The sequence below is a fragment of the Python bivittatus genome, unplaced genomic scaffold, assembly GCF_059951505.1.
Source record: "Python bivittatus isolate LINGU-HERP-01145 unplaced genomic scaffold, Pbiv_v1 ctg000970_np1212, whole genome shotgun sequence".
NCBI lineage: Eukaryota > Metazoa > Chordata > Lepidosauria > Squamata > Pythonidae > Python > Python bivittatus.
This window is the reverse complement of record NW_028277121.1, coordinates 661,998-672,624: the sequence shown is the minus strand read 5'-3', so window position 1 is coordinate 672,624 and position 10,627 is coordinate 661,998. Positions and strand designations below refer to the sequence as shown.

Here is a 10,627-nt window from a genome sequence, read left to right as displayed (position 1 = left end):
CTTTTCGGCTGGCGATTTGCGCGGCGATCGATTGGCCGCGCCTTCGCTCGGGACTTGACCCCGGCCGCGGTGACGTCGTCAGAAGCGTGAGGAGCCTTATAAAAGCGCGATGACGCAAGACGCAATTCTTTTCCTCGTTTCTGTCAACGCGAAGGTGAGGGCCGGTTTTGCTTTTCACGTCAGGCGGAAGAATCCGGTTCCATCTGCGGAGCTGGTCCCGCCGGGTGTCCCGGGCGCTCCGGGCCAAGCCCGCGCAGGGCCCTGTGCCAGGAGTGGGGATGCTTTCAGGGCTGGGGCCGGCGCGGTTTCGGGGAGAGGCCCCCAGGAATTGTCCCCCCTGCGTTCGCGCGCCCGCTGGCTGAGAGGAGGCGCGCTCCATTGTAGTCTGCGCTTGCGCGACCCGCTGAACGGGCCCGGGTATCCCTACTGGCCCGCTGTCCCCGTCTCTGACTGCTCGGATGTCCCCCGCCTTATTGTGCCCGGGGAAAACGTTGCTCTGTTTGTAAACCCAGGCGAATAACGCCGGCCCTCCTATGCTGCTTTTGCATAGGCCCAAATAGTAAGTAGGGAAGCTTGGCTCGACTGAGAGCGAGCGCGGCTTCATAGCGAAGGTGGACTGAGACTGGGGGAACGTAAAACGAAGCCCCTCGAGTTCCTGGGGGGGGAAAAAAAGATGTAACTCTGGTAAATAAGGTGTAAACCGCTTTGGATTCATGGAGGAAAGTCGAGATGGATTGGGGTGCAACTCCTGGCTTCCAAAGGCTGGGAGTTTTCAAATCCGAACATCCTCCCTTGTTTGGGGAAGGCTGCAATGGGGTCTGCGCTAGAACTTTTTAAAGGATTCCCAGAGCTGGTAATAGGTGTGTGCATTAGAAATATTTAGAGTAATGAATGGCAGCATTGAAATGACTCTCTGTCATCTTACTGGGCCACAGTGTGCAAAAATTTTCCCCCCTCTCCACTGCCTTTAATCACAGCTGTTTCATCCAATCAAGAAATTACAGTTACTACCATACAAAATTAAAGAACTTCAGCATATATATACTGTACATGCATTATTAGGCCAGCTTCAAACTACAATTGAAATATGGTATGTTTACAGGGATGTGCATAGAAACCCTATTTTATTAAAACAACTTTCCAAACAGTTCAGTATTATAACTCTTTCTTTTAATAAGAGGAAAATACAGGGAAACACAAGTGGGTTAAACAATTTGAGGACTTAAAAGTTGTAGATCTTTGGAATCGGTGGTCAAGAAAAGGGTGGATGATAGGACAATCGTATAAAAATGGTGCCGAAATAAAAGGTGTTAGTGATCTGCTGTGCAACAGTGCAATTCAGCTTTAAAATTCATTTTTCAAAAACTCTTTGCAAAGTGCCATGCTTTAAATTCTGTTGAAGTTTTGTTTTTTAAAAAAATTATATCTCGTAACTTCTGCTTTTTCTATTAGATTTAAAATGAAGACCATTCTTAGTAACCAGACAGTTGACATCCCTGAGAAAGGTAAGGGTATAGCTAGTGATTCTCCTAAAACAAAGACTTAAAAAAAAATGTATATAGCCTATTGTCTGGATGTTTTACTGAAGCTAAATTTTTTCCCTCCAGTCAACGTTATTCTGAAGGGGCGGACAGTTACTGTCAAAGGTCCCAGAGGAACTCTGAGAAGGGACTTCAACCACATCAACGTGGAGCTTTCCCTCTTGGGGAAAAAACGCAAGAAGGTGAGAAGGTCTTGAATATTAATGCTTGTCCACCTGCTTTTGCTGGTGTGAAACGTATCAGTCCTGTGTCAGGGTTCCAGATTCCCTGTCACATCTCATGTAATTCACAGTTTATTGAGGCTGTATGGCTAGAATTTGACATTTGAATGTTGACTCAGATTTCTGGACTTGAATCTGTTTAACAGTTGTAAAATAGAACAACTTTTAGCGGAAAATTAGTGGATGAGAAGAAGCTTGATTTTCCTATCTCCAGTTTTTCTTTGCAAAAGTGCTAAATATAGGTAACTGTCTTATGTTTATCTAAATGGTTCAGTATGGTCTGTGCCTACTACCAGCATTTCCAGTAGGGCTATTTCGGTTGTTCTCAAAAAGTTAAGTAAGGTTAGACCAGATAAGGGCTCGGATGGGAGAGCACCAAGAACTAAGTCACTTGGAATCATCCTGATTTGAAGGAAGCTTTGATACTGTTTTCTGTCTGCCCAGATTTAACCTGGGGCTTTCTGCGTGCAACTCAACCCTGTGATGAGTTAAAAGCCCTTACCCTCTGCCTGGAAGGCAGTGGGCAAAAATGTCAGAGAGATTCAACACAACCTGCTACAAATTATCCCATCACTCCATTTCTTTGAAACTGTTTGGAGCAAATATAGACCTGCTGTTTGTGGGCTACATATGATACTTTCTTCTGAAGCACTATAAAGGCTTCTGAGTAACTTTTTTCTTCTTAGCTGTTAATAAGCGTCAGTTGATTAAGGGATCTGCAGTCTGTCTTAGGCAACAAAGTTCAGGGAATGTTTTTGATGTAGTTTGTATCCCTATAAATCAGTAAAAATAAGACATGGTAGAAAGGAGTTTTCAGATATAGGTGCCAAAAGGTGTAAAATGGCTCAGTACAGGTAGTCCTCACTTAACCACCACAATAGGGATCAGAAAATTCATTGTTAAGTGGGGCGGTTGTTAAGCGAGTCATGCCCGATTTTGTGACTTTTTTTTTGCAGCATTCATTAAGCGAATCACTGTTGCTGTTAAGCGAATCACATGGCCATTAAGCAAATCACACAGTTCCCCATTGATTTTGCTTGTCGGAAGCTGGCTGGGAAGGTCACAAATGGTGATTACATGACCCCAGGATGCTGCATTTGTCATAAGTGCAAGCTGGTTGCCAAGCACCCAGATCACAATCGTATGATTGCGGGGATGCTATGGCAGTTGTAAGTGCAAGGACCAGTTGTAAGTTCCTTTGTTCAGCACTATTGTAACTTCAAATGATCACTACACAAATGGTTGTTAAGTGAGGACTACCTGTATTGCAATAAGGTGCAGGAGTGGAACTTAAAAGAATTGTTCTGTTGGAAATAAATTTCTTACTGGTTAGCTGCAATGTTTAACATCCATGTGAATCATTGCAGTGTTATAATTCTGGAGCCCTGAGAGAGATTTTCTTGTGTCTCAAACCAAGTATTTTCATGCTTGCTATTTATTTATTTTTTACTTAATGCTTCAGTCTTTTTCATAGACTTTGTTCTTGACTGTGTGCACAAATTGTTTTACAGAATGTGTTTGTATTATACATCTATTCTAATAAGATTTTTGAAGATACTGGCCTTCATTCTTTTCCTTCATGCTGTTTATTTAACCCATGATAGCTCGAATTTCAATCACGTTTAGGGTTATAGGGTTGAACACCAAAACATGAAGTGGAAAAAGCTCCAAACACAATCTAGTGAAGTCTGACATGCTCAGTGGACTTGCGGTGCATATGAAATTGACATATGAATGATCTATCTTAGCATACGATTGGATGATTCCTGAACATTCCTTCTTATTATGCCTGTGATATTGCAATATGTGAACTGAGTATGTAAAGATGATATTGGCAAACTATTGGAAGCAATTGCTATGATTGCAGTAGCTTGACAAGTCAATGTGGTTTCGGAAATTGCTCCTGTCAGACAGCCGGTTGGACATACGTACACGTTGTACATCTATTTACTGGCTATACAGTATTGCTCTTGTTCCCGTGCACGGTTTGGATAAAGATGCGTTGTATTTTGTGAAGCAGTCTCTGGTTTACTGAAATGATAGTGTTTTGTATGATTAGGGCATGGAAGCTGGTCTGCAACTGTGGAAATCTTGTAGTTAACTAACATGTATTCAGTGGTACGGAGCAAGGTGACTCTCAGTGTAGGAATGTACTGCTCTGTGGCTTGCTGGGAATATGGATGTGTAGGGAACCACTCTGGCCTAGTTTGCCAATTGGAAGGAAAAAGAGAACTTCGTCAGTTGCCGTTTCTCAGAGTTCAGCCACCAACAAAGGTTTACGTTTTAGGAGTTCTCTGTCCATTTCACCTCCACACTGTGCATTTTATCCTTCTTTGTAAGTTGAGGGCATAATCCACCCCTGGTTTTTCCTTTACTGTAGTGGAAAGAACCCTGGGAGACAATATTTGGTTGAAATGGGAATGAAGATATAGTATAAATCTAAGAATAGTTTGTTAGGCACCATTGAGTCACTTCTGATTTCTAGTGTATGCTGTCTGTAAACTAATAATAATATAGCTTAATGTAATAATATCTTTGGTTCATTAGAAATACAGGTAGCCCTCGTTTAACAACCACAATTAGGACCAGAATTTACGTTGCTAACCGATGAGGTCGTAAAGCAAGATGTCACATGACTTCGCTTAGTGACCACAATCCCAGCACTCCTGGTTGCTGTTGTTAACCGAGAATTGTGGGGTGTTAAGCGGAGGGAGTCCCACGTAAGGAGTGCAGGGGTGCCACGGGGTGGGGGAGGCCCTGGGAGACCTAGCACAAGCTGCACGCGAATTGGAGGTACGGCAGTGTGGCGCAAAGCCACAGCTGCCCCTGGAAGCCTCTGCTGCCCCAGACCAGACCAGCCGTGCTTACAACTGCAGGGGTGCTGCAACTCCCCCACCTGCCTATTCCCCCCATCTATGTCCTTCTGGCCGCCCTGCACAGCAACACTCAGCAGCAGCCCCAGTGCTGGGGCAAGAGCGGGTGCAATATTTGGGGAAGGAATGGGGCACATGATTTGGAGAATGAGGTCTTCTGAATCATCACAAGAGCTGGGTTCCTGCCATTCTCCAGATAGCGTCCCGTTCTTGCGAGACCTGGGGAAGACCAGAAGGTTTCTGAAGGATCGTGAGAATGGGGTGTGCGATTTGGAGAGGGAATGATGCGAGTGTCTTGGAGAATGGCGCAAGCGGCCTTGGGAAGAAGGCCTGGCGTGGCCAGCAACTGCCTCGCGTACAGTAGGGTCAAGCTGGGCTTCCTCGTCAGCAGTGGGAGGAAGACGGCAAAGGTCAGCTGGGCGCGGCAGAGCCTGTGGAGCACAGGGCATCAGGGGCAACTGGGATTTTGCACAATGGTGCTGGGGTGGTTGGCCAAGGTGTGGGGCTTGAGGCAGCATTTCTCAGTGGCGGCAGCAGCGCTGGGGCTGAAGTAGAGGCCTGGGGAGCATTGGCAGCTGGCTGAGACTGCTGAAAGCCCCGGGGCTCTATTTCAGCCCCAGCCCTGGTTGCCAAGTGCCCGAATTTTGATCATGTGACCGTGGGGGCACTGCAACAGCTGTAACTTTGGGTACAGGTCATAAGTCCATTTTTTCAGCACCAGTGTAATTTCAAACAGTCGCTGAATGAATGGTCATTAAGCGAGGACTACCTGTATATAAATAGGTGCAGGTGTAGAAGACTCTCAATGTAATGAAATGTTCCAGACTTGTAAATTTTTTCAAAAAAACTTTGACTCTAGTTATGTACTGGAAATGAATAATTTTTCTGTGCTTTAAACTTTTTAGCTGCGTGTTGACAAATGGTGGGGTAACAGAAAGGAGCTGGCAACTGTTCGCACAATTTGCAGTCATGTGCAAAACATGATCAAGGGGGTTACATTGGTAAGTTTCTTAAAACTGAACTTAAAATACAAAATATATTTACATAGCTAAATTCAGCTTTGTAGCTGCTCATTTTGGATGAACTAGTGTAATTTTCAGAACTGTCAACGATACGACGTTTGTTTCTTTGGTTTGATCTATGTGTGTAATTTCAGGGCTTTCGTTACAAGATGAGGTCTGTGTATGCTCACTTCCCCATCAACGTGGTTATACAGGAAAATGGCTCACTGGTGGAGATCCGTAACTTCCTTGGGGAGAAATATATCCGACGAGTACGCATGAGGCCAGGTAAGGAGTTTGTTAACACTGAGATTAGTTACCTCGATGTGAGTTTGCCAGGTTTGAAAAACACTGCTTTAGATGGATCACTCTGAAAAGTTGCTGTATGCTGATTTTGCTACTTTTACAAAAAGTCAAGTTTTATAGTATATAGTACTGTATGTCAGCCAAAGAATTTTTTTTCTTGACGCAACTACAGAATTGCCAAGATGGTATTCATAGTCCTGGAGGTTTGTCGTGTATTATGGAGCACTTAGAGCATTTTGAATTACCACCAAATACAAAAAGAAGCAGCTGTACCATATGTCATTGCTGTAATGTATGCTTGTTATAGAGGATGACATTTTTGTAATGATTATTCTTGATTTGCTAGCAAGCTTCCTTAAGGGGAAAAGAATTCTTACCTTTGAAAGGCAAAATATGGTGGGTGCACTAATAATATATTTATTTTTTCTTAAGAGAGGTATGTATGTATATATGTATGTATGTATTTGAATACATTTTCATTTCTTTTTCAGTTATCTTTTCTGAAGTGTTCTTTTTTCCTGCTTTAGGTGTTAATTGTGCAGTGTCTCAAGCTCAAAAGGATGAACTGATCCTTGAAGGAAATGACATTGAATTGGTATCTAACTCTGGTATGTCAGTTGAGCTTTATATTATGTAATACATTTTATCCTGTTGCTAAATTTGTATCATGTCATGCAAAACATTTGAAAACAGTTTGTTTAAATAGATACGAAGATCAGGGACATTATTTGTTGCATTGCGATTAGCATTCTTAGCAAGGTTTGCAAATGTTTTCCTCCGTGCTTTTTCCCATTGTTATCTTGCTACAAATGGGACCGAGTTTGGCTTCGCTACCCAATTTGATTTGATTTTAGCCCTAGCTCTTGTTAAATCAGTTGCTTAAATTCTGGAGGATGTAACTGTTTTGTTAGACCAAGCTAAATAGAACCATCTGGTTTTCTTTATAGCTGCCTTGATCCAGCAGGCCACAACTGTCAAGAATAAAGATATCAGAAAATTCTTGGATGGTATCTATGTCTCTGAGAAGGGAACAGTACAACAAGCAGATGAATAAAACTTGTTAAATAGGTTGGTGACATTCTTTTTTACATAAATCCATGAACACTATGCTGTATCCAGGACTGAGTTTTGATAATCAGAAGAGCAGGGACATTTGTACCAGTATAATGGAATAATTCAACCATTCAGTGAATCCTTACTTCAACTCTTGTCTCAGCCATGAACCTCTGAAGTGCCACATATTATTGGACCATTTCTAAGGATATTTTTAGCAAGTAGAGATAACTGTTTACCAAGTAGTAGTAAACCATTGCAGTGAATATTAGGTAAACTGGGTGATAGATTAACAGTCTGGCATGGAGGGGAGTGATAAGAAACTTTTTAAGGCTTGGTGTTATAATAGACACTCTGCTCATCAAGTGATTTACTAGCACAACTTCGTAAGTTACCATTTGGTAAATGGTCATATATATCCCATACATTGGAGTAGCGAAGTATTGCTCATAAAATTTTGCAGGTAGGTGGGAAGGCACTTAAATTTTCTTCTTCATCCCATCTGAAAAGTTAATAGCTGAGAAAGGATATTTCTCATTTTAGCTTGTGTTTGAAGTAGGTAATGATGAAAGCATTATTACAGTCATTTGAACCATTTATATTTACCATAAAAGGGGAAGACGAAGCCCCATTGAATCAAACTCAACTCATGGTGACCATACAAACATACCTAAATAGTTTTCTTGCCAATGGTTCTTTGCGGTTGCCCTTCTGGAGTGTTTTTTTAGCTTTTTGGTCTGACCTACAGCTTCTTGATGATCTTTCCTATCCAAGTACTGACTATGTTGAGTCCTGATTAGCTTTTCAAGATTTGCCAAAGTTATAATGCCATTAATGTATATCCTACTGTTTAAGGTAATGTCAATAAAAAACAGTCTCCCGTCATGGCACAAAACAGTTAAAATTACAATTTGCAGCAGTGATTTGCATCTGAGATTATTGTTCAGCCTTTGTGGTGATGAAATGGATAAGTTCTCGTTTTAAAATATTTTCTAAAATCTTTTAGAAATAGAAACTTTTCTAGAAATCTAAAATATCCAATAGTCCCATCAACAGGGGTATGTATCTCCTGATACCTATTGACGTCACAGACTGATACTGTCAAGTTATTTTGATTGGTTTGCTTTTATTTAACAAAACAGGACAATGGGGAAAAATAGCAAAATGAGAAAAAATGCAATAGTACAACATAAACATATATGTAAGAGCTTTTCATACGCGTATATATGTGTACAAAATTTTACACCACAGTTTCAGTAGAGGATGGCCATGCTTCACTGTAATCTTCCGTATGTCATCTACATCCGTAAGCAACTCATTCATAAAATTGGCCTTAGTTTTACGTCTGTCTTCTCCCTTCATCCCCCTCTTGCCATCACATCTTGATCAAATTTTAAGAACTTTACTTAAAAAAAAACAACCATAATGGTGTTATGTGTGTTAATTTGATAACACTCTCCCATCTCAGTTGTAACATTAGCGTAGCAGATTCCAAGGCTGCCATGAATGGGGCCTATTTTACCTCTTTGGAACACCTGATAGGCTGAAATGGAAAGCTTTTGCCGTAGTATTTCCAGCTTTTTCCATGCTGTGCTGGATCCTTTTACAAACTTTTAGAGCCTGACTGGGGCATCCTGTGCTTTCTTAGAGGGTAGTTTATCAGTGTGTCTGTTTGTGAGATCTAGAGCTGGCTATATGTGCCAAACAGAACGCTTTTGTATGGCAGAAATCAGTAATATTGGTGAAACTGATTTTCTGTAAAAAGCAAAAACAAAAAACTGAACGTTTTCTATCCTGGTATTTGTAATTTAATGATGCAAAACAGTGTTACACATGCATAGATTAACATCTGTTTTTATTCATTAAACTAGATATTGAAACAATGTTTTAAAATAGTTTGTAAACTCTGGTTGAAAGAAAACCAACTTATATGAACCCTGACTCTTATCACGTTACCTTGAAAATGATTGTCAGAGAATAGAAGTAATGTTATTTTCTTAATATTCTATCTGCTTCAACAATATAATCTATTTTATGGTTTTAGGTCCTGAAATGGGAAACTGGGAACATGACACATCTTGCCTATCCACATTGGGAGTTGCCTGTTTGAACTGAACAGTTTGAGATTGTTTTGAGAAAAATAAAACCATAATCTTGCAATATCCCGTATTTTGTGATTGAGCATGGAATAGTTCTAACTCTTGAGTCACTGGTAATGTTGAGGATGGACTGCTTAGTTGCCCATAACCACACACACACGGTAAGATAAGTATCTTTAGGTTGCACTGTGAACATTTTCAAGTTTTTCATGCACATTAGGAGTTATGTGGTAGTCTCACATGATAGGACAATGGAATAATATTATCTTTGGCCCATTTGAAATCTGGAAGGAATAGAATACTGTTAAGTAGAATTGGTTGGCTCAAAGGAAACTTTGCCAGTGTGCCTACAAATATATATACTGTTAAGAGTTTACTTGGTTATCATATTCATTTTTATAAAATTAAAGCCTACCTTTCCACTTCATTTGAAGCTTGCAAGGTAGCATACAACATAGATTAATAAAACAAATGTAAAAGTTGTAAATACAGCCAGTCAGATACTCACTTCAGATTCATCACCTTGACTAAAAGAACGCCCCTCAGGAAGGCCCTGTACGTACCCAGTTCCATCATAAAAGAAGCACGGAGATAAGTACCTGCTTCATTTGGATACACTGCAGGAGTAGCAAGCGCTTTTCTGTTGTTGCTTCATGACCACAACTCCAGACTGGGACAAGTGAAAATAAAGGTTTCATCCATTCACTTGCAGCATTATATGCACTCCTCTGATATCCATATTCTTGGTTTTTAAAAAAAGTTACTTGGATCAGGCAAGTAAGATATGCCTTGCGTAGTACAAGGTTCTGTTCTTTAGAACAGCTGGGGAATATGATGGAGTTTGAGCACTTAGGGCTGTTCTTGGTTCACCAGCCTAAGATGATGTGAACGTGGGAGTGTGCTGTGTATACCAGAGGTTGCATTATTACCCAGTAAGCAGAGAAAGATACACCCGTAACGTACACATTTATACTTTTGCAAGTGTAAAAATGCTTTGCAGTCATAAACAAGTGCAGTATTTTTAGAGCAATGGGGTCGGTTTCCAAATATTACTGATTATTTTCAAAAACATAAAGTCTAATAGCCCATTTAAAGCTATTAGTTGTCAGAGGTAGATATTGAAAGCACAATAAACATCCCATTTGCTCATTTGTTTATCATTTAAATAAATTACTAAACATGTTAAGTATTATACATGTCTCAGGAGTTTTTCTAGCTTAGCAATATGCACCTAAGATGAAATCACTTGACTATAAAGATGCACATTAGCTTCTTTTAGTGGGGGTGGTGAATTTTTCAGCTTGTGAAAATACAGCTTCTACTTAGTACTACATAAGTATGCACTACTACAGAGCATTTTCTTCTAACAAATGGGATATTTGTTTATGACGAATTCAGGACTAATATGCACAATTTATGATAGTATTCCCACTTTTTAAAAAAATGTAATACTTCCCAAAACTAGAGTTCTCAGAATGTTTGGTTTTTCCTACTAAGGTCTTTTTTTCTAGTAGTATAACAGCAATTTCTAAT

General features: G+C 40.5%; 1 protein-coding gene across 1 annotated transcript; it reads left to right on the top strand.

Moving 5' to 3' along the window:
* Positions 1–62: 62 nt before the first annotated feature.
* Positions 63–9,157, top strand: RPL9 (ribosomal protein L9). The gene is made up of 8 exons (XM_025165572.2): positions 63–154; positions 1,453–1,505; positions 1,608–1,723; positions 5,541–5,636; positions 5,792–5,924; positions 6,470–6,550; positions 6,890–7,010; positions 9,040–9,157. The coding sequence occupies exons 2-7, from the start codon at positions 1,460–1,462 to the stop codon at positions 6,994–6,996; spliced, it is 579 nt and encodes a 192-aa protein (XP_025021340.1). The 5' UTR covers positions 63–154; positions 1,453–1,459; the 3' UTR covers positions 6,997–7,010; positions 9,040–9,157.
* The last annotated feature ends 1,470 nt before the right edge of the window (positions 9,158–10,627 follow it).